Genomic DNA, 24,423 nt, shown 5'->3' with positions numbered 1-24,423 from the left:
CTGCTCGTTACAGAATCTCACGTGTCTCATCGTAGAGGTGGAACAGCTCCTGGGAAAGGAGACGTCTGCAAAAATAGAAAAGATCGCACGTGGCGTTTAGTAGAAAGTTTCCAATTCTCATGCAAAACTGACACAGGGAGAATGAAAGTTTGACACGCAAACCACTGATCAATCTTAACATGACAGGGAGAAGGATAAGAGGTAGGAGGTGGGCCTGCCAAAAAAAGTCAAACCTGAATTAGATCTCACCGTTAGATCGACAAGTCAATTAACAGGGAAACCGGGGCTCCAGGGACATTTTAAATCACACTACGGGGTACAATCAGGCCCAAAATTGAGAAATTTCACAGGACAAACAACTGAATTTATTTACAAATATATTGCAGGGAAGAAAGAGGAGGAACTTATACATGAAAGGGGAAGGACACATGAACTAAATGCAATGTGTGGTGAGCTTTTTGTGGATCCTGGATTAGAGTTAAAAAAAAAAAACAACATGGTAAAAATGTTTACAATTAAAAAAAATAAAACATTAGTGAGACAACAGAGTTTAAACACTGATTTAAACACTGGTTGGAGTTTTGATGATACCAACACATTGTTGTTAATTTTGGAAAGTGGCTATGAATAGGGTTGTAGTTATAGTTTAAAAGAATTCTTATCTTTTAGAGAAACATAGAGAAATAATGTCGGATGAAATTACATAATATCTGAGGTTTGTTTCAGAATCATCCAGGGTATGTGGAGGACAAGAGAAAGACAAGTAGAGGAGGGAGAGATGAAAACGGGCTGGCCGTGTGCTGATAGCTGTTGAATCGAGATGCTGGGTAGGGATGCATGAGTTTCTCAACTTTTGTATGCTTGACAACTTCCGTCAAATTTACTTATGATAAATGATAAGTAAATACTGCTTTGTAAAAAGTCCTTAAAAATTTAGCAAACAGGGAGTGGATTTCGGGTAACTGACCTTGAGTTCTTTCTGCTTGACCACATTTCTCGTGACATTTCTTCTCAAGTGGAGGATAGAATTTTAGAGAAAGGATGTCATTCGGAGGCCCATCTACTTTCTCTCTTCTTCTGACATGTGTTCAAGGACCCAGATATAATTTCTGCAGGGCTGCTGAGCTTTCAGAGGCATGGCACGATGCCACCTCTGCTCTCCCCAATTGGCTCCTGCCACATAGCTTCCTTCAATGACAGATCCAACAGGTGGTTCTAGCTAACACTATGCAGGATGTCATTCGCCCCATGTGGATGAGCTTCCTGGCAGTGTTGGGTTCACAGAAGGAATATTCCCAACAATAGGGTCTGGCTTGCTCCCGTTATAAGATAAATGAACGTTGGGGATATAAGGTACCACAACGTGGTGACTAAGTTCACACCATTGTATGGTATATTTGAAAGTTGCTAAGAGAGTAGATCCTAGACGTTCTCACCATGAGAAAAAACCATTTCTCTTTCTCTTTTTTTCTCGTATCTACAGGAAATGATGAATTTTTCATAAAGATTTTATTTATTTATTTTAGAGAGAGAGCAAGAGAGCGTGAGCAGGGGTGGGGAGAAGGACATCACGGGGCTCTACCCCAGGACTCTGAGATCATGACCTGAGCCGAAGGCCAACACTTAACCTACTGAACCACCCAGGCGCCCCAGCAAATGATGGATGTTAACTAAACTTATTTTGGTGATCATTTCCCAGTATATATATAAGTCACGTCATTATATTGTATACCTTCAAGTTACACAGTGCTGTATTACGTGTCAATAAAACGGAAAGAAAAAAGAAACAGAAAAAAAAAATCTCCTTTGCCTCTTCTGTCGAGCTAAGACCGAGACCCCGAGATACACTTTAAGAAAGCGATCTTTCTGAGCTGGGGTCGCCCCGAACTGACAGGTTAGATAGGATCTCAGGGCAAAGGAAGGGACCACGAGGATTGTTTGTTTGTTTGTTTGTTTTTTCCCACGAGGATCTTTATGACACATAGACATTAAATAACCTGAGTAACTGCTTGTCTTGGTTCCCGAGGTAACTGGGTTTTCCTCTCCACTTGGACCTGGATCCGGGTGAGGCAAAACTCCAGGAGGTGCTCCCCGTTACAGTCACGTGAGCGCAGGTGGACCCTGAGATGAAGTAGCCGTGTCCTTAAATTTTGCGCCCTGGGCACCGGGCTTGGCTCCCCCAGCACTGTCTCTCACCTGAGCTCACCTGGGCTCACCTGGACTGGTGCCGCCGACTCCTGATTCTCATCTTCCCTCCCCTGCCACCCGTTGTTGATTCCCGGCAGCGCAAGGGGGGGAGCGCTGGCCTGTGTAGGTCAGAACTCACGCGTCCCCCCCTCCACTGTTCGCTGACCCTCCCATGCGCCAGCCCTTGGCCTTGCTGGTTTCCCTGCCTGGCCTTCCTCTCCCGTCCACTGCTTCCTCCTTTACCTCCTGCAGAACCTTCTGCAAGGACCGCCTTCTCTAGGTGGCGGTCCTTGACCTCCTTCTCTTTGCACCTTGTGAGCTGCTTCCTGCCTTGATTTTTTTCTCCCCAGCACGGACCTTTTACTCATTTCGTCCCCCCCACCCCCCACTAGAAAGGAAGCAGCATGAGGCCAGGGGTTTTGTGTGTGACCTCTGTACGCACAGCTCCTAGACTGAGACAGGTCGCTGGGCCCGCGTTTGCTGGATGGATGACAAGGCACGGGAAGGGGGGGATTGGTGCAGACTACACGCGGGCAGCTGGGACCCCAGGCCCCTCCTGGCCGTCCGCCTGTGGCTCCTGGCCCCCGCCGGCGCATGACCACGCTCTGATTTGGCAGGTAAAGCAGCAGTGCTCTGCCGCCAGAGATCACGCTCCCCCTGCGCCTCCGTCCTTTTTGGCCTCAGCTCATCAGAAGCTTTGTCTCTGGAAAACCAACAGAGCCCTCTGCCAGAAATTCTGCCCAGCCTTCTTGTTATTTCAGCTGTTTTCAAGGCCCTCGAGCAGGCTGCTTGGCCGCGTGGAGGTCCTTGGGGAGCCAGGTCAGGTGATGGACTCCCAGGCCTGGGACTCAGACACTGCAAGGCGCAGTCTTCAGGTTGACTCATGCCATTCCATCCTCAGCCCTTCTGGCCGACCGCTGCCTGCTGGTCATTCCACTGCTCACGAGCACCTTTCCCCAGAAGCGGGCCCGGAACCGAAAAAGAGGCCAAGATGTAGCAGATCCAGAAGCCTTGCTCTCCAGTGGGGGCTGTAGAGAAGAAGACAGATCATTGCTGAGCCGATGGGCACCTCAAGTTCATTCTCGGGCTGCCCCAGGAGCATGGAGGCATGGCCAGGGGTTCACGCTTGCGCTCAGCAGGGATCTAGCCCAGTTTGTTCTGCGTGGATGGAGCAGATGGGTCTTCCTTGGGGGGTTGGTTGAGTAAGGTGGTCAAGTTCCCTCCAGCCCAGTGGAGGGAGGAGAGGACACTCTATTTGCCAAAGACTCCCCTTTTCTTCCTGAGCCCACAGACGTGCTCCCTGCCTGTGTCCACTCTCCCTTCTGAGAGGGACAGGGTGATGCCTGAAGAAAGTTGGGAAGAGGACCTCAGATGAGGCACTGAGCACAAAGTCTTAGCCTGCATCTTTCAAAAGCTTTCCCCCAGCCTCACTGAGGTATGATCGACAAATAAAACGCGCATGTGTTTACTGTGTGTGATGTGATGTTTTCATGTACATAAACATGAGATATGTCCACGATCTCATTAGCACGTGTATCACGTCATGCAGTTACATAGGTCTTAACTTTTTTGTGGCGAGGACATTTAACATCTACCAATCTCCCCTTTGCCTCTATGTGTTTGACTTTTCTTTTTTAGATTTCACCTATAAGTGAGATCATGCAGTATGTGTCTTTCTGTGCCTGGCTTATTTCACTCAGCATAATGTCTTCCAGGTTTATCGAGCTTGTTGCAAATGGCAACAACTTTCTCTTCCACGATCCTTCTTTTTAAAGGCTGAATACTATTCCATTGTGGGTATATTCTATATGCGGCACATTTTCTTTCTTCGTTCATTTGTGGACACTGAGGTTGTTTCCATATTTTGGCGATTGTGAATAATGTTGCAGTCAACACAGGGTGCTGATATCTCTTCGTGATACTGATCTCATTTCTCTGGATAGATACCCAGAAGTGCGATTGCTGGATCATATGGTCATTCTATTTTTAATTTTTTGAGGAACCGCCATCCGGTTTTCCATGTCAGCTTGGATCTTAATCAAAGTCCAGGCTTTGGGTCCGTTCTTTGAATGCCTGGTTTGCCTTCTAACTGTAGTTAAAAAAAATAAATGGGAAAAGATTAACTATCTCCCTGGAGGTAGGGGCATGAAGGATAATGCAATGGCGTACTGGCTAAATTAGCTTATTTCCATTCAGTGAAATTTTTAAGCATTAACGATTCTCTTTGAAAATCCTCAAAGGAATGTTTTATCATGGAACTCTTAAGAAAAACAAGCTGTTTATTTATGTTCCCACCTTAATTTTAGCTTTTTTCTTAAGTGAATTTTTATTCCCCTGGAGTCCTTCGTGTTGGGTCATTCCAAAATGGATTATTGACGAAGAATGAGGCCACTCTAGAGTTCCAAGCTAAGTAGCTTTAAGAAGAAAAGCCTCCTATGATTGTTGCTCATGGTCGGAAGCCAGTAGAATGAGGCTGGGAATCAACCAGGAGGTCAACAAGTGTTTGTTGGGCGCCCTCCTTGTGCAAGGGCTCTTTCTTCTTCTAGAAAGGGAGAAGTCTTTGGGGCCTCAAGATCAACAAATACTGGTTGAATCTAATTGAGTTTGAAAGAATAACTCTCCTCTTGGAAAACAGAAGAATTTGCATTTCTGAAGAATTGACTCATTGGCCTTCAGATGACCATGACTGTTTACTTGAACTCCCTTTTATTTTGTTTTGTTTTATTTTGATTAAGCATGTATCTGCCCATCCTTTTGAGTTTATCTGGGTCTTGCAGAATTTACATACCTCCAACCACCCCCATCCACCTGGGTTGGCAGTTGGGTTGGCCGGCTGGCTCTGTCAGTTGTCTGCGAATCACGTCTATTGTAATCCCAGCCCCAGTAGCATCTTGTGTTATTACAAATTGGTTCTCTTCTAATCCTCTCAATGGCTTGCGTGTCCCAACGTTTTTTTCACTTGGTCCAGAATTTCAAGTCTGTGCCTCCTTACTGACCTCATACATTTAGGGCTTTCAAGTGAAGTAGGGTTGATAGGGTTTTATTCTATGGTTCTCATTTGCAACCTGCAGTTGAAAAACGTAACCTTCAATTCCCGTTTTTCAAAATTCGACCTGATTTGTGGCTTTCACGCTCGTCACTGAAGCTGTTTTATCTCCAGTAGGTTAAGCTTTTCCAGTTTAGGGTTCGTTTTCTTCTTGGACAAGAATCATGATGTTTTTGTTTCTAAGCCTCTTGGTCCTCCACGTGTGATTTAAGGGCTAGTGATATAGGCCTCACCTGGGAGCTCGTTGGAAATACCCCAGCCTTTCTTACTGGAACTGCGTTTGATGAGACAAAGCTCATTTGTAAGTCCATCCAAGTGTGAGAAGCCCTGGTTGAGTATGTCTTTAGATTTTAATAAAAATTACATTGTTGAGATATAAAGGGACAACTTCCATTAACCTTTGTCGGAAATGTGTTTCTGACATTTTATTGCGAAACGTTTCCAACAGCAAAATAGGACGTTCTACCGTAAGTACCGTACGTATATTCTCCACCTGGATGATACCATCGTTTTTCTTTACGTTTTTTTTTCCCTCTCAAATCATTTTCCACCAAGAATTTTATATAGAAATATTAGTTGACAGCACGACTGTTAGAAAGAATCATGTCTTGGTCACACAGTTCTCACTCTTTCTTCTAGAATTTTCAGTGGGTTTGATGAGGTCACGATTAGTGGGGGGATTTCTTGTGACTCAGAGAAGTGTGGTGGGGTGGGAGTAGGGGAGAACTGGGATTTCACAGAGCTGGGTGCTGGCCCTTGCCCCTTCCAGGGCACCGGGCCTCAGTGTCCTTCATCCATACAGTGAGCGAGTCGAGAGACCTCATCCCTAATGGCGCTCCCAACCCCGTGATTGTAGGTCCCTTGCAAACAGTATCATCATCACGATCCCTCAGGTGGAGAAACTGATGAACCAGTTACATATTCGAGTGAGAAGGAAAACATCTGTTGGCGTGGAAAAGAGATTATTTCCTAAGCTACTGAGTAAAACAGCTGCAGTGGCAGTGTTAACTCCGTTTTCTTGTCAATTTTTGTTCTTTCAGGAAACCTTACAGAAACATGAAGCCTTCAGCCATCTGGAACTGAGAAACTCATTCGAGGCTGACTGCGGCTTCTAGAACGTCCAGGTGTTCTGCAGATGTGAGAATTTATCCTGCACTCGCCAGCTGGAGTCCCGAACAGATGCACGGCTTGGGCTCGGCGCTAACATCCCTGCGCACAGAGGGGTCGTTCGCGAAGTGGCCGAAGAGCTGTTGTTGACCCCAACGGCTGACTGTCGCACACAGCCGGTCCTCCCTCGGAGCCGTGGGGGGCGGGTGGCAAACCACATTGGGGGTTGCAACTTTCCTGACTCTCTTGAATAAGGATTCCAGGTGGGGGCCTCATTTCTGTAGCCCCACCATTGTTCTAGGGACCACCACCCCACACGACCGCCACCACTTGTATTTTCTTGCAAACTCCCTGCCCTGAAAGTGAGCAGGAGGAAGCTCTTGGAAACATCTCTAGCTGTGGCCCACCGTCCCTCCAGACAGTTATTACCCTCCCCTCCCTACCATGGGTTGGCTTTTTCTAAAGGTTCTGCTTGTGGGGGTGACTTTCTTGGGAAGCCTGTATCCCCTTGTGGATTTTTCCTTCAGTGGGGACACAAGAGGCCAGAAGCCGAATTTCGTGATCATTTTGGCGGATGACATGGGATGGGGGGACCTGGGAGCGAACTGGGCAGAAACGAAGGACACTACCAACCTTGATAAGATGGCTGCGGAAGGAATGAGGTGAGTCTTGAGGAAGCCGGGCCAGCATCCCTTGGGATGCCTGACTCAGCGGGAGGGGGCCACGTAAAGCAGTTAAAGAACAATTGATGGGTCCATGTTGACTTAGTTAATTGATTGGCTAATTTGGTTTGAAGCCAGTACAGCATCATGAAGAAAACCATCCATTCATCCATCTGATAACATTCAGAGTGTGTGTGTGTGTGTGTGTGTGTGTGTTAGGAGCTGGGAATATGGAGGTGAACAAGTTACCTCTGGTACTAATCGTCTGGGGGAGGGGACAGGTTAAAAGGAAAGTAGGCATTACAACCGAGTACGTGAGCCCGTATCAAGGATTTTTGGAGTCCGCAAGGGAGGGTGTGGAACCCAGCCGGGGGCTTCAGGGGAGAAGGTGATCTTTGAGGAGCAACTGAGTCAGCAGGCACACAAAGGGAAGAGGACTTACCTGCAAGCAGACGGGACTTACTGGTCCATGGAAGGGCACACGTAACTCCAAGGGACCATAGAAAGGAAGGGCTTGTGCGTCCGAACGGGTCTGGGCGTTCGTAAGCCCCTTTCCTGCTTAGAAACAACACGTATCAGAGCGTTCAGACTTCTGGGTGCGCATCTTGGGCTGACGGCGATCTGACCAGCCAGCTCAGACCCCACCGGCGCTGCGTTCAACTCCTCTGTCTGGCTCGGTGGGAATCGCTTCAGCTAGCTGGTTAGGACCCCGCGTGGGGCATCGTCACAGTATCTCAGCCACTTGTATCCTGGAGCCCGGAGCTTCCCCAGAGATACAGACCCTCAGGGGTCCCTGCATCTGGTCTCCCCACTCCAGTCCATCCACCCTACCTTGGCCAAAGTGAATTTTCTAGAAACACTCTTCTGCTTCCAATTCTTCAAAGGCATTTTGTGGCCCTAGGGATCCAATCCGAACTCTGGACAGCAGCTTACAAGACCAGCCCCTACTCCACACTGGCTCTCTGTGCGGCCCCTCTGTTCACTTGGTGCCTCCCCATGTCTGGGCCTCGGCTAGGTGATTCTGTCTTCCCGGTGGACTTTCCACTTCCCCTGTGTAGTTACTTTCTATTCACCGTCTGGGGCCCCCGTGCCTCCCGAGGTCCTCAGGAAAGCTTTCTCAGATGCTGCCGGGTTGTCTGCCGGCTCCTTGGCTGCTCCCCATGGTGACTGCGTAACCGTCTGACCACCTGTATCGGGTTGAATAGTGTGCTCCCCCTCAATTCATGCCCACCTGGGCATGTGACCTCATTTGGAAACAGGGACTTTGCAAATGTATTTAATCATGGATTTTTTTTTAAGAGTTTATTTGAGAGAGAGTGAGAGACAGAGAGACAGAGAGAGCATGAGCTGGGGGAGAGGGAGAAGCAGACAGCCCGCTGAGCAGGGAGCCTGACATGGGGCTTGATCCCAGGACCCTGAGATCCTGACCCGAGCTGAAGGCAGACGCTTCACTGACCGAGCCACCCAGGTGCCCCTTAGTTAATGATACCACCCTCCATTGGGGGTGCGTCATAAGTCCAATGCCCAGTGTCCTTATGAGAAGAGGCCAGGACGCAGAGAGACACCCAGAGGAAGTGATGGGAAGGCAGAGACAGGGAATGCAGTGATGGGTCTGCAAGCCGGGAATGCAGGGATCCACAAGCCAGGAGAGAGGCATGGGACAGATTCTCTTTCTGAGCCTCCAGAAGGAACCAGCTCTCCTGACATCTTGATTTCAGGCTTCCAGCCTCCTGACCCATGAGAGAATTACATTTCTGTCATTTTAAGCCCCCCCGTTTGTGCTCCTTTGTTGTGGCAGTCCAGGAAAATCACACAGCTCCCTTCTAGCTGCGGCCTTCAGCAGGAAAAATGCCTGGTCTCTTCTCCCCCTTTTGTATCCCTGGCACCCAGCACAGAGCCCAGTGTGCACTCGGCAATGTATACACCATTGCTTATCAGCGAATGGGCTTCAGGTCACGATCCCTTCCCTTGACATGTCACCCCAAACTTTGCGTGTTGGAATTTTTTTTCTTCTATATTTGGGGAGAGAATTTAATCCATAGCATTTACTAGATCCTCAAAGGGCACTGGATTGCGGAATACTTAAAAACTTCTGCTTTTAGTGTCCAGTGGGTTTGTGGGGAAGTATCTGGCCCATTATTTAAACCGAGATTTCTGAGGCCGGGACCCTCCTCTTCTGAGCTGTCCCCACCGGCACCGTCTCATCCTGGGCAGAAACGGCACCGCGGGGTCCCTTTGGTGGGCTCTCCTATTTTTTCCTCCCTTTGTGAAAATATTCTCTCCATCTGAGCTTTGTGCCAGGGGCCAGGCGGCCGGCCCTCTGGCCCGATGTCTGCGTCCACGGCAGCTTTGCTCTCTGTGCTTTGTTGACAGGAAAGCCGGCTTCCTGTGGGGCCGCGGATTGATTCATCGCTGGCTTGGTCCCTGCCTGCTCACGGCCGATGGGGAACCATGACTTTCAGACAAGAGCTGCAATTGCCAAACAGGGTCCCCGGGTGACTTGAGAAAGTGTCTTTTTTATTGTCTCTTTTCTATTAGGGTATTGTTTCCTCGGGCTCCCATGACAAATGATTATAAACGGTGCGGCTTAAAGCAGCTCCTGTGTATCCTCTCAAGGGTCAGGAGGCTAGAAGTCCTGAATCAAGGTGTGGGCAGGGTTGGTTCCTTCTGGAAGCTTTGAGGGAGACTCGGTTCCATGGCTGTCTCCTTGTTTCTGGCCGCCGCAGGCAGTCCTTGGCCTTGTGGCCGCACCACTCCATTCTCTGCCTTCGCTCTTCTGCATGCACATGTCTAAACCCCCTTCTGCTCATAAGGCCGCCGTCACTGGCTTTCGGGCCCATCCTAATCCAGTGTGACCTCATCTCAACTTGATTACATCTGCAAAGGCCCTATTTCCAAAGAAGGTCATATACCCAGGTTCTGGGTTGACATGAAATTTGGGGGGGATGCTGGTCAACCCAGAACATTGAGCTATACCACACGCATCTTTACCCTTGCTCCTCACGCAGTCTGTAATCTGGCAGGTGCCTGATGAACGATTGTTGCTTGGAAGACTAAATATCCTGCTTAAGAAGTCGGGCTCTGGAGTCAGGTGGCTTGGGTTTGAATCCCGGCTCTGCTACTTTCCATCTGTATGACTCTGGGCAACTCCACCATCCCTTGGAGCTTTGCTCTCCTCTTCTGTAAATGGGGACGATGGTAGCACCCGCCCCATAGGATATTGTGGGGATTAAAGTAAGTAATCCATGCAGGCCGTTAGCACAGAGCCCGGCTCTCAAGAGACATGGATGTATGTGAGCTGTGGTTATTTTTGGTATTGGTATTAGAAATAACATCCATTCGAATTGTCAGTGTGAATTGGCTACTCTGCATAAGAAAAGGCCTAAATGATACATCGTGGAAGGAGGAGTGGGTTCCAGAGACAAATCCCTGTTAATCTCAGTGTGGACCGTCCACACTGAGCCAACATCTGTATTTGAATCACACATGACAGCTGTGGTAATAGCTAACCCGTGCTGAGCACATGGGAGGTGCCAGGCTCTGGGCATCACCCCATTTAATTCCCTTCACCACCCCGTTTCTCTTCTTTCACAAACGAGGAAGTCAAGGTCAAGCCGCTTGCCCCCACTTGGCTGTCCTCTTGGGATCTGCTTGAGTCCATTGCTTCCTAGACCAAGTCCCCAAGGCAGCACTTAAATGTCCCCGTAACATTTCCCTGCCAGCACACACCATTAATGTGGGGTTTTTTTCTTCTGCACTTGGTTATGGTAGATGCAATTTGCCAAATTTGTCAATGGAATGGGCACCATTCACAACATAACCGTGATGTCATCATTGTTGCAGAACAAAAGGATTCCTTGGGGGGAAGAAAGGCAGAGCTGTTAGTGCCCCAATTTTGGTCCCTTTACAGACTTCCTAACTTCCATTTACATAGCGGTAAAGGAGGGATTGTGGCCTGAAACCCCACAGCCTTGAGGGTTATGATAGAGCTATGTTACTCACGGTAGCTCAGGTCAAAGAGTGTCATCATGTTATCACATGGGGGACACTGAAGCCCGAGAGGAGTGAAGGGTTTTGATTACTCTAGTCGCCTTCCAGCACGTGGGGGCAGATGAGCTAGTTCACAAATCGATTCCATTAAAAATAATGATAAACAATTTATTTGTGAAAAAAACCCGAAAGTCACTGGAAAGCAGTGAAGGGCTCTTTATCAGAGGACATTGCTGTTCGGGCTCCCTAGCATTCAGCGGCCGCCCACCTGTGCCCTTCCAGGCAGCTGGGCCCCTTGCACCTGTCAGTAGGCTCAGCAGACAACGCGCCTTTTGCCCTTGACCTGGGGGGCTGGGGCGTGTTGCCACTGTCCTGTGCAAATCTGAGCTGAGCGGTGCTGTTGAACATTTGAAAGTTTAAAAACGATACGATAACCCAAGGAAAATAAAAATGTTGGAATTCGGGTGAAAAGGCCAGGGACTTAGTAATGAGCTAAAACTTAAAACTTTTCAAGCAACTGGAAAAAGGGAGCCCAAGGCAACTTGGATCGCCATGGGGACTAGAGGAGGGAATCACTCACACTTTAAAAAAGAGGGGGAGGGGCGCCTGGGTGGCTCAGTCCTTAAGCGCCTGCCTTCGGCCCAGCGTTCTAGGATCGAGCCCCGCATCAGGCTCCTCCTCTGGGAGCCTGCTTCTTCCTCTCCCACTCCCCCTCCTTGTGTTCCCTCTCTCTCTGGCTGTCTCTATCTCTGTCAAATGAATAAATAAAATCTTTTAAAAAATTTAAAAAAAGGGGGGGGGAAGTATTGCACTTCCATCTCTTCCAGCTCTTCTGGCAGAGAGTAAACTCTGAAAATAGTTGCATCATTTAAATAATTACGAGAACCCAGTGAATAACCTTGGTAATGCAACACTAGCTTGGTTCTTGTCCGCTGCACACCAGAGACGTCCAGAGCTGGTTTCCCCTTGTGAAGAGCCAGCAACTGCTTCTTGACAATTCTGGGAGTGAGCAGTGACTCCCGGCAGGTGACAGGATTCTAGCAGCAGCTTAGGGTGTCCAGACTGGGGTTTGAGCACCTGAGTGGTCATGACCTGTAGGTCTCTTGGGGGAAGTGAGCCCAGCCAGCCAAGCCCAGATCCTGGCCGATCACTTAGAGTGTCTCCCAGGCTGGCTCAGAGGCGAGGTTGACCCAACACCGTAAGCACGTTCCCTCGCGCAGACCGACTTGTTAGTATGTTATCTTTGCACCTTGATTTCCTTCCATCCTGCTTCATCCCTTCTCGGGCCCCAGTCTAATCTGAGTCAACTCAGTGCTACTGCCGAGTACAGGCTGTGACTTCGCCAGGAACCAAAGATCAATATTTACCACTGGAAGGTCAGAGGCTCCCAGGGGCTTGAGTTTCTTTCTAGAAAGGGCCTCGGTGGGGAATGAATTGATCTGTCAATTCAGTCAAACACCTTGTGTGATTTCTGTTCTCAGCATTGGATTTCTGCCAACATGCATCCATCCTATTTGCTCTCAGTTTCCTTGACTGTCCTGCTGCCTTTGGAAGGGTTTTGCAGCAATCCCAAGGGAGCTAGGAGCCAGGCTGGCACTCACAATGGCTGGGGATTGCAATGAGGTCTTCCTGAGAGTTAGGGTAGAAAGAACATTCTCAGTGAGACTTATATTCATAAGAGAATGGGGCGCCTGGGTGGCACATCGGTTAAGTGCCTGCCTTCAGCTCAGGGCGTGATCCCAGCATTCATGGGATCGAGCCCCACATCAGGCTCCTCTGCTGGGAGCCTGCTCTTCCTCTCCCACTCCCCCTGCTTGTGTTCCCTCTCTCGCTGGCTATCTCTATCTCTGTCAAATAAATAAATAAATAAATAAATAAATAAATAAATAAATCTTTATATTCATAAGAGAAAGATTCCCTCCCCACCATGTAATCCCCTTCTAGCTTTATTTATCTCCACCCGCCCCCCCACAGTGATTCAGACTCAGGATTGAGGGAAAAAGCCTCTTGTCCTATGACCTTCACTGCTAACTTCGAGACATTTGCTCAGCGTCGTGGGACAGGTGATTTTACATCTTTGCCCTTGGGTACAAAGGTCCAACGGACATAAAATTATGCAATGCCCACCTTCCAACTGGGCCAGGGTGAAGTTTACAAGAAAGTTTCTGCAGGGTGTAGCCTTGTGGTTCTGTTTAATAGATGGGGACCTTCAGGAATACAATTGTCTAGGTTAACACCCAATCTTCAAGAAAAGAAACTGAGATATTAGCCAGTGAGGCCTTGGTGCCAGCCTGGTTCACAACCTCAAATTCCTTTCAAGTCCTTTGACAAGGAATCTCTGCTAAGAGCCCGTCATAGGACAAATGCTGGAGGACCCCAGCCAGCTGTGCCCTAAGAGGCTTCCAGCCAGGTGGTGAAGAAGACAAGAAAAGCAGCTTTTATTCTTTATTAGTTTATTTTTAAAGGTTGATTTATTCATTTGAGAGAGAGAGAGTATGGGGAGAGTGGCAGAAGGAGAGGGAGAGAGAGTCTCAAGCAGACTCTGTGCTGAGTGCAGAGCCTGCTGTGGGGCCCGATCCCGTGACCCTGAGATCACAACCCTGAGCTCATGAGCTGAGCTGAGACGAAGTTCAGTCCCCCAACCGACTGCACCACCCAGGTGCCCCAAGAAAAGCAGCCTGTTGTGTGAAGAAAGGAAAGGTGTTTTACGAGCAGGAAACCACATACCTCCTGCCTCCCACCCTGGGGCTTTAATAATGTGTATTGGATGGAACTGGATTTGAATCCTCTGGGATAGAATGAGCATGTTACTTATTCATTGGTCACAGTCAAGAATGAGAAAGGTCCATGCTGGGCTTCCTGCCTTTTGGATGATAGAACCCACCCAGAGCAGAAGCATGTTAAAGACAGTCCTGTGGGGCTGCAGGAAGAGGCCATTTCTCTGGAGGGAAGCCAAGAGGTGCTTGATAAAGGACCTCACTGTCGAGACCTTAAAGATGAGTGGGAATTAGCCAAATGAAGGGAGAGGAAAGCGTGTTGTAGGCAGAGGGAAAAACGGGAGCAAATACCCAGAAATGAAAGGTGCCCTTTCACTGGACACATACACCTGGTAGCTCCTGCGGGGACTGTCCTTGGTGCTGGGAATGCATCCCTGATCCAAACAAGGAGACGCCCTCGCTCTCCCAGGGCAGCCATTCCAGCGGCTGAGTGTGGCTGGGACAGGGAATGTGAGGCTAGACTGGTGGATGAGGCCGCTGGTGAAGGGCCTCGTGTGCATATGCTCGAGTGTTCGGACTCGGTCCTGGAGGCAGTGGGGGCCCCAAGGACTGAAGGCATCGGCCTGCCTTTGAGATGGATTGCTCCGGCTTAGCAGGGATGGCCCACGCTGGCGGCTGGGAGGACCGTGGGCAGATTGTAGGAAACTCCAGGACGGCATGGCTCAGGGTTGTAGCAGTTGGGAAGTGTCCAGTCTAAGAGGCACCGAGATGCCCGTGTGTGTGTGTGTGTGTGTGTGTGTGTCCTTCCTTGAACGTGATTGTACTCATATCCACAACGAGAATGTGGAAAGGAAAGGGGGAAATTGCCAAGGATCATACCAAGCTCAGCTGCCAGGAATCTTTTTTTTTTTTTTAACAGAACAAGAGTATGAGCGGATGGATGGAAGGATGGATGGAAGGATGGAAGGATGGAAAGATGGATGGATGGAAAGATGGATGGATGGATGGATGGATGGATGGATGGATGGATGGATGGAATGATGGAAGGATGGATGGATGGATGGATGGATGGATGGATGGATGGATGGATGGATGGATGGATGGATGGATGGATGGATGGATGGATGGATGGATGGATGGATGGATGGATGGATGGATGGATGGATGGATGGATGGATGGATGGATGGATGGATGGATGGATGGATGGATGGATGGATGGATGGGTGGATGGATGGATGGAAGGATGGATGGATGGAAGGATGGATGGATGGATGAGTAAACAAAACACACCAAGTTTACTCTTTGCTGCCACATTTGCATGTGGTTTACAAAGGATCTGCATATTGGTTACCTCAGTGACCCCACCCGACAACTTTCTGAGTCCCGACTTGGTGGTCTTCCCATTTAACAGAAGGTAACATGGAGGCCAAGCTGTGTTGGTGGGTCCCATAAAGTGTTTCTCCAGTTCTCACCTCCCACTCCATCCCTCTACACACAAAGGCCACAGCAAATAATTTTTAAAACCTATTTCTGCCTCCAAGCCTTTAAATTATGAATGGAGCAGAGACAGCCCTTATTCCAGGCCCACAGCAATTGAGAGAGTGACCACAGAAAGCCTCATCATCTATTTTAAATTCCTCATAAATGAGGCTGGACATGCTTAACTTCACAATGTTATGTCTCTCCAGGGCCTTTCGGGGCAGCGTTTCCAGCACTAACGTTTTCTGATTCTAATATACGTAATTTATGTGATGGCAAGTTGCTTTGGTTTCTGTCTGGCTGTGGCTTAATTTGCGTTGATTTTCCTGTGAACAGGCTGCTGTAATGTCTGGCTCTGTACTTCCAGCTTGCCTTTACAATGTATTTTCAGACTTTAATTAGGACCCCTGTTGGTGAACTGGCCTGAGCCTGCCCAGATAGATTTGGGGGAAAGCAAAAGAAGCTTTCCAAATAGCGAGACCATTTTATCGCTTATTAATTAGTCTCTGCCGAATGGAGACAGAGGCTGGGAGAGAGGAAAGGTGACAGGCAGGTCAGTTCACTGGGCTGCGTGGGGTGTTGTGAGTTTTTTTGGGGGGGAGTGTGTGGTGAGGGTACGGTCAGGGTTCTCCAAAGGCTTGGAAATAAGGGACATAAAAAGATTGTTTCGGAGCATCAAGCTATGTGAACTTAAACACAAGGTGGGGAAAGAATTGAACCCTGAAGAGCATCAGCTTGAGCGATTTTGGGCAAAACGGATGGATGGATGTTTTCCAACCGAATGACCTCTTCAAGTTTTGTTTGCTTGCCCACCAGATTTTGCTGGAGTGTCTCTGTGGCATCAAGGCATGCTGCTTTGGGGCTGCCCTTCCAGCTCCACCCTGCCCTCACAGAACCCACAGTCTGGGGAGGAAATCGAAGTTACACGTGCTGTAGAAATGCACGACAGGTGTTCCCACGAGGGTGGTGGTGTGTGTTCAAGGAGAGCCCCTCCAGGATGGTCGTGAAAGGCAAGCAGGGACAGCATCTAGGCGCTGTGTTTTGGGCTCTGCCCGCGTGTACTGGTCCGCCGGGGCTGCTGTCACAAATACAAAAGAAGGGGTGGCTTAAATAATAGGAATTATTTTTCACCATTCTGGGGGCTAGGAAGCCCAAGGTCAGGGTGCCAGCGTGGTCGGTTTCTGCTGAGGATCCTCTTCCGGGCTGCAGATGACCCCCTTCTCACTGTGTCTCACCTGGAGGGGGAGAGAGAGAGAGACCTCTGGTCTCTTCCTCTTCTTATGAGAACACTAATCCCATCATAGGGGCTCTACTGCCATGACCTCATCTAAAACCAATTACCTCCCAAACCCCCACCTGCAAATACCATCATATGGAAGGTTAGGGCTTCAACACCAACTTTCAGTCCCGAGTGCCAGGGAAGAAAATTGTGGTCAACAGCCTTTGTGCAACCCAGACCCACTGAGGACAGAATTTCCCTAAGCTTAGCAAACTGAAGGATTTTTCTGTGGTCAATTAGAATTCTCTTAGCATTAATGAACTCCACAGTCCCCAAGGTAAAATTTGGATTCTGATTTCCTCTGTAATTCATGCCTAGGAAGAAAACTTGTTGACCCCTCTGACACTGTGGTTCCTGCCCTCATCTCTGGAGCTCGTTGGGAGACAGGCATCCCGGTGTTTCTCTCAGGCTCACATGGTTTGTGTGCATGTGAGTCGGGCTTTCGGGGCAGGCACCACCAAAGGTGAGTCTCAGGACTTCCCTAGCCCAAGACTAGTCACCTACCTAAGGTAATTCCCTCTGGATTTACTTTACCAACCTCTGGACTGGCCCAGGTCCAGCCAGCCTTCTCTCAGGTGCAGAGGGAATAGAAAGAGCATGGGATTTTGGTTGGGCAGTTCTAGCTCTGTGGTTTCCCAAATATACGGGTCTATAGTCTGGCCTACGGTGACTGGACAGGGTAAGGTGTGTCTGCACCCATACCAGCGGCATGGTCTTGGGAAAGTTGCTTAAACTCTCTGCCTCACCTGCCTTATCTGTAAAATGGGATTCCTAGGGATTTGACATCATATATGCAATATGATTGGGCTAAATGGCAGCTATTTTTATTTTGATAAGACACCCATAAAGTTAATGCCTATTTATACTTTAGGTCTCAGCTTACGTGTGGCTTCTTTTAGGAAGGACTTGCTTCCTCAACACCCATGTATGTATGCCTTGCGTGCTTCCAGAACACCTGTGCATACTGTTCTCAGAGCTCTCTCACATGCTGGGGTTGTGCAACTCCCTTATTGAACTTTGGGCGACTTGAGGGCAGGGCTTGATGTTGGGCGCTGTGACATTCTGGGCTCCTATCCTATTACACCCACATTGTGAGAGCCAGGACTCTGATTCTAAGTGGCCGCAGCCCAGTGCCGCCAGCCTGAGCCTGAAAGGGGCGGGGCTTTCGTTCAGAAACTAAACTCCACAGAGACTCCGTCCTGTGTTCGGGCTCCTGAGTCAGTTGCTTCATTCTTTCAGGTTCCTCCATAGGATGGGACAGGTGTCCCTTGCCCCGCACCCTCCTCGCTTGGGGTTCAAAGGGAACGAGAGGGCTCCTCCTCGCTGTCTGGTTCAGAAAATCCCAGGGTGGCTTCTGAGTAGCCCTGCCCGGGTCACGGGCCGTGGGCCCAATCCTCGAGGCTACGAGGTTGTGCTGCTCTGCTGACCCCGCAGCGGAGGCCCGTGCCCGTGTCGGGGTGGGTGGGTGTGGGGCATGAGAGTCGCGTGGAAGGGTGGGTGGGGAAGGCCTTGGCCCACCGTGGGAAAGCAGGCCCGAAGCCCGTCTGGTCCAGCCCGGACATTGTCAGGTGAAGCCATACATTCAGACACAAAAAGGCTGCCAGGAGGTTTCATGCGCTCCAGAAGCCAAAGTCCAGGCTCATCGTCCGGGGGGAGGAGGAAACACTGGGACGATGCTCGCTCACGAAGGATAGGCAGGAATTTGGAAGGGCAAGAGGAAGAGTCCGACTCTCCGGGGTGAGGTGTCACAGAGTAGAGGTGCTGGAGAGGCGCATGTGGGATGCGAGGGAGGGAGGGCTGCCGGATGTTCTGGGAACAGGAGTCCTGTTGGGCTGGGCTCTGGGGCTCAGTAGGAGGGAGTGTTCCTGTCCTGGTGCTGCTCTGACAAGGTATGACACACGGAGTGGCCGAAAACGACAGAAATCTATTCTACAGTTCTGGAGGCTGGAAGCGAAAAATGAAGATGTTGGCAGAGCCATGCTTCCTCTGAAGTTCTGGAATAAATTCCTTCCTTGCCTCTTCCAGCTTCTGGTGGCCCCAGGCATTGCTCAGCCTGTGGCAGTGTCCATCCCTTGCTGTCGCCATCATGTGACCACCTTCCCTCTGTGCGTCTCTCTGTCTTCTCATGGCGTTCTCCTCTCTGTCTCTGTCCTCTTCTTATCAGGATACGGGTCCTAGGAGGTGAAGGACTCGTCCTAATCCAGCATGACCTCACCTTCACCGATTATATCCCCAATGACCCTATTTCCCAATAAGGTCACATTCTGAGGGACGGGGGTTAGAAATTCAACCTATCTTTTTGGAGGACACAGTTCAGCCCACATCAGGTGGCAGGGACCCAGAAGGTTGAAGAGGTAGGTTGAGCCAGAGCCTGGTGTGTTATGGTGGCCATACAGAAAGAAGTCACTGAAGACTTGGGATCCAGGGTTGGCATGACCCGCTGGTCTGCTAGCATGGCTGGGGTGAGGGAACCTGCCATCTTGGAAGGTCACCGAAGTGATCTGGGTGAGGGACGACAGCTATATAGATCCCAGGTGGCATCGTCGGGAATGGGAAGTGGCGGAGAAGGACTTGAAGATGATGTCTTGGTCTCCAGCCAGGTTTACTGGGAGGGAGGTGGACACGGGATCTTGGAGGGAGGACGCTGGGCTTGGTGCTGTGCACACTGAGGCCGAGGTGACGTGTGACATGCGTGTGGCAGGGACCGTGATACCTGGGGAGTGTGAGCGGCATCCAGGAGCCTCGCCTCCCCTGAATCCTGCCCCTTGGTGCCCAGCGCACTGCTCTCCTGCATACCTGGAATGTTCTCTCTCCCCCCGTTTAGCGAGTCATGACACCAATTACCTTGACTACCCTGAGTTTTTAAAAGCCTGCTGTCTACCTGGAGCTCTGCTGGGTGCTTGGGGCACGTCATCCCACTGAATCCCTCAAAGAAGCTGGTGAAGCAGGTATGTTATGCCCATTTTGCAGAGGGAGATACTGAGGCCTAGATGAAGTTACCTGTTTAGTCTCACACTAGGGGGCGTGGAGGCGGGGATTTAACACAGCCTTGTTTGTGCACGTTTACCCTTCCTGTCACTCCACCTCCCAGAGCGCTTGCTTTGTATTTCTCTCTTGGGGCTTGGTCTTCTTATCCACATGTCCTAACACTCCTGCTCAAGTGTGAGCTACCCGTGGAAAGGGCTGTGGGTTCCTCCCTGTAGCTCCCCCAGCGAGCTCTGCTGTGGTTGGCTGAACTCCACTGAGGCTCCTGGCGGCTGGAGGTGACCAGCCGGGCACCCTACCCCAAGGGCTCTCTCCACGTTGTGCTCTCAGAGGATTGCCTTCCCTGGAATTGTGCAGGGCACACACCCCACCGGGGTAAGACTGCCCTGGAGCCTCCAGTTGCCCAGGGCCCCATCTGGCTGTTCCTGAGGCTGAGAGGAACCTAATCTTGGAAAACCTGTGACCCATTTGGCCCGTTCTTTGTGCTCAGTGCCCGGGCTGGGGAGCTCTGATGGAGGGCCTGGAGGCCACTATAATGACTTTGGAATTACTTGCATTATGGTGAAAACCATTAGAGGTCTTCCAGCCAGAAATTAATGTTAGCCAATAAACAAGATTTTGAGATTACTTTGGTTGCCCCATGGAAAATGGGAGGAGGGGGAATTAGGAGCAGGAGTGGAAGTAGGGAGCAGGATTGCCACATACAGCTGGGCAGAGGGTGCTCTGCTCAACTCCGCACAGCAGCGTGAATGGCATCCCCTGGGGTTATACAACACGGTGGCCCTGGGGAGACAATACAGACTATGGTAGTAGTCTGGGTGCAAGATGATAGCAGCTTGGACTAGGATGTTAGCAGGTAGTTGGAGAGAAATGGATAGATTCTGGATATATTTGAAAGTGGAATCCTATCAGGAATGTGCTGATAGTCTGGCAGTGGAGGGAAGAAAAGAGAGCAATCAAGATGACTCCTTTGGACTGAATAACCGAGTGAGAGATGGTGCTGTTTCCTGCAATAGGGAAGCCTGGAAGGGAAGAGCAGGTGTTCAGGGGCAAATGTAAAGCAGAACCAGATAAACTTGCAGAGACCGGCAGAGAAAACAACCACGTGCCACATGGGAGCAACGTCTGGGGCCCAAGACCCATGGGCCTTGCTCTTCTTGCTCTGGGAAGCCTGGTGGGCTGAGGGATGACTGGGGCCCAAGACAGAACCGGTGCGGCTGGGCAGGGCCGGCTCAGTGGGCATCTTCCCTATGCAGCACACACGGCCCCATGCTTTAGGGGGGCCCTGCTCTTGGTTTAAGGCTTTGTCATCGCCATCTTGAAATGCTTAGTAAATTCTGAGCAAGGCTCCCTTGTTTTCTTCTGCACGGGGCCCTGCAAATTGTGCAACTGGGTCTGTTGTAGTAAAGAAATGACACCAACAAGCCCGGGCCAGCCTTCACAGGGCTTACAGAATGTGCAGTTTCAACTCAGAATGAACCCAGGGCTAACAGGTGCTCATACCTGCTATGTAGGTAAACTGCCTGGGTTCTAGTAAGTGCCTGATAGGCGTGAGCTGGAAGTGATAGGGGTTATTACCAGGGACAGGTATTTAGGAGTGGGAGCTGGGAGGGTCATGTGCTTCAATCTCGGGAGGAAGAAAACAGAAAAGGCCGGGCGGAGACGAATGTTTGTCTTGGGAGCAACAGGTGCTCTGCTAGGTGGAACTTGGTTTAGAGTTCGAAGAGTAGGAGTTGCTGGCTGCCTGCACCATCCAGGACCCTTGGGGCCCCAGGATGTCTGGCAGGTGGGGATGGTTTGGAGAACTGTGCCTGGGAAATGGGCACATAGGGATTGAGGGAGGCAAAGTTGCAAGTGTAGCTTCCAGCCCTGATGGACTGAGGGTCTGGAAGGAATGTTGGCAGGGGGTGGGAAGCCAGAGCCCCTGGGCTCCCTGAGGCCTGGAGAGGGGCCTTGCCCAGCACCTGCAGACCCAGCAACACATGTGGGGTCCCCTGCCTTCCCTGCCCTCATTCTGTCAGATGGAGGCCCCTTCCAAGAGGGGCTGCAGGTCCAAGCCTGCTCTTCTGGAACCTCAGGGCGCCAAGTCACTGCTCCCTGATGATGTCCCTTCTTTGCCATTTGTGGCCTTGAAGAATGGCATCAGGGAATGAAGCCATCTTTGGGGTGAGCTGTGTGGCAGGGAGGCTGTGGGAACCCCCTGGTGTGGGCTGAGGATGTCTGGAGCCGAGGAAGCCCAGCGGAGAACTCTTCTTTCCAGAAACATGAATTCCCAGAACTGTGACCTGCTCAAGAGACCCCGAAGCTGTGGAGTGTGGCCTCTTGCTTCCAGGCAGGACTCCAAGGAGCCCAGATGGTCAGGTGCCTGGGTTTTCTCTTGAAGGTTTTCAGGATTGGAGGCTCTCGGGCCAAACCTGGGTTGATCATATCAGTGTTTTGTCATGTTATTTCAAGAAGCTCCTTCTTATGCCCAGGTAGCAATTCTGTCATGTCATAGCCAGCTGCATTTGGAGATGGGTGTGCCTGCCTGCGAACGCACGCGCATGTGCGTGTGCGTGTGTGTGTGAGACCCACACCAGTCTTTGGATGGAGTGTCGAAATTTCTCCTTGGGCCAGTGCCCTGTTCTGCCTCCTTTACCCTGAGTCTGAGGGACTGGGCATGTTTCCTCTCTGCTTAAAACCCTCACTCTATCTCTTGGAGTCTCAGGGCTGGTGGCCCCCCAAGACAGGCTGTGGAGTGGGTACTCCCAGCCCATTCCCTTCGGCTTTCCAGAACTGCTCTGGACTTCCTAATGGAGGCAGCGTGGTTACGTGGCATGCACAGGGGATTTGGAATTGGATGGGCCTGCATTTAAAGGCTGCCCGTGGATACCTAGCTGGGCGGTGTAAGGCTGGGGGCCAGCCCGGAGCAGCCTGCCCGGGGAACAAACCACGGCTCTCCAGTGTCCGGCCGTGGGTCCCGCTGCTTCAGTCTCCATACCGGGAGTGCTTACAACAGCACATCCTAGGGCTGCCGTGTTAGATGCCTTAACCCTCGTAGAGGGCCATGCCCACAGTTAGTGCTACGTAAGTGGTTGTAACCATTCGTAGGAAAGTAGAAATGACCTCGTAAGGCTGTTGTTCAGAAACTAGACTGTAAGGTCATTGAGGACGGGGACTGCTTCTGTCCTTCCTCAGCATCTGTCACAGATCTGCCCCTGCTTCCTGCTTCGTCATTAGTTTTGGACTAAATTGAGTGAAACGATAGATCACCCCCTGAGTATTTTCCCACCCAAAGAACTGCAGACCCGCCACCCAATTTCGTGGGCCTCTTCAGCCGGAATGTGGCATTTTCCTCTTAGTCTGTAAGATCTGGATTGTTTTTTAAATTGAAGTGAAACTCTCATGACATAAAATTAACTGTTTTATTTATTTATATTTTTTATATTATTTTTTTAAAGATTATTTATTTGTTAGAGAGAGAGAGAGAGCGTGCACAAGCAGGGGGAGCGGCAGGCGGAGGGAGATGCAGGCTCCATCCCAGAACCCTGGGATCATGACCTGAGCCAAAGGCAGATGCTCAACCGACTGAGCCACCCAGACGCCCCAAAATTCACCATTTTAAAGTGAAGAACTCAGTGACATTTAGTACATTTCTAATGTGGTACAACTACTACCCTGTCCAGTTTCAAAATATTCTCATCATCCCAAAAGGAAACCCGCATACCCACCAAGCAGATTCTCTACAGCCCCTGTTTTCCATCTCTGTGGATTTACCGACTTGGGGCATTTCATATAAAGGGGACTGTAAGTATGTGGCCTTTGGTGACGGGCCTCCTCCACTCACGTCGCGTTTTCAAGGTTCATTCTCGTTGTAGCAGGTGCCACTGCTTCGTTCCTTTTCGTGGATGAATAGTATCCCAGAGCGTGGATGGGCCACCACATTTTGTGTGTCCGCCCACCCGCGGATAACCAGCTGTGCCACCTCCACCTTTCGGCCACGCCGAATAGTGCTGCCGTGACTGTGAACGAGTCAGTATGAGTCTGAGTACCTGATTCCACTGCTTGTGGGGATTCCCAGCCCTGGTGGTAAAATGGCTGGGTCACGTGGTCATCAGTTTGTAACATGTGAAAAGTTTTTCCTTACCATCCCTAGGCTTGAGTGTAGTATTTTTACAAAGAGAGAGAGAAAGGGACGCCTGGGTGGCTCAGTCAGTTGAGGGTCTTGGGATCCAGTCCTGCATCAGGCTTCTTGCTCAGCAGGGAGTCTGCTTCTCCCTCTCCCTTTTCCCCTCCCCCTGCTTGTGCTCATGCTCTCTCACTGATAAATAAGTAAATAAAATCTTTAAAAAAGAGAGAGAGAGAGAGAGAGAGAAAGGGAAAGGAACAAGAGAGGAGGAAGCCAGTGTTCCTGACTGCCCTCCAGGGCCATCACCCCTGCAAATGCCAAGGTCAATGTGAAGGGCAGGGTGTTCAGGGCCCTCCCTGCTTGCTGTCACCAAGCTGAGGGGAGCTCCGTAGGGCGTCTCGGAGGGGCGTGAAAACATGCCAGGACTCCTAAGGCTTTCTTAGTCCAGCTGGACCTGGAGGCCGGAGAGAGGCTGCAGGTGGAGGCCCTTTTATTTTATTTATTTATTTATTTATTTTTATTTTTTTTTAAAGATTTTATTTATTTATTTATTTGACAGAGAGAGAGAGAGAGACAGCCAGCGAGAGAGGGAACACAAGTAGAGGGAGTGGGAGAGGAAGAAGCAGGCTCATAGAGGAGGAGCCTGACGTGGGGCTCGATCCCAGAACGCCGGGATCATGCCCTGAGCCGAAGGCAGACGCTTAACCGCTGTGCCACCCAGGCGCCCCAGTGGAGTCCCTTTTAAACACTGCATTTTAATCCCCTCTGTTCCAAGTCTTCTGCCAGAATTGTGTGCTCAGAGAAGCAGGGATTTGTATGCATTTTGCCATTTTCTTGCCCCAGGCTGGCCTCTGTGAGGGCA

At 50.2% G+C, this 24,423-nt stretch overlaps 1 protein-coding gene across 15 annotated transcripts in view; it reads left to right on the top strand.

Annotated features, from left to right (window-relative positions):
- ARSG (arylsulfatase G) overlaps positions 1 to 24,423 on the top strand; it is a 141,266-nt gene that overhangs the window by 35,351 nt on the left and 81,492 nt on the right. For 14 of the 15 annotated variants that reach the window (XM_040640345.1, XM_008693667.2, XM_040640340.1 and 11 more), the window contains one exon: positions 6,274 to 7,002. In XM_040640345.1, coding sequence (XP_040496279.1) covers positions 6,785 to 7,002 — 218 coding nt within the window. In that variant the 5' untranslated portion in view covers positions 6,274 to 6,784. Of the gene's footprint in view, positions 1 to 6,273; positions 7,003 to 19,400; positions 19,417 to 24,423 lie in introns of those variants that run through there. The other variant, XM_040640346.1, reaches the window with a different exon arrangement.

The sequence above is a fragment of the Ursus maritimus genome, unplaced genomic scaffold, assembly GCF_017311325.1.
Source record: "Ursus maritimus isolate PB19 unplaced genomic scaffold, ASM1731132v1 scaffold_24, whole genome shotgun sequence".
Lineage (NCBI taxonomy): Eukaryota > Metazoa > Chordata > Mammalia > Carnivora > Ursidae > Ursus > Ursus maritimus.
This window is presented reverse-complemented; position numbering and strand designations above follow the sequence as displayed.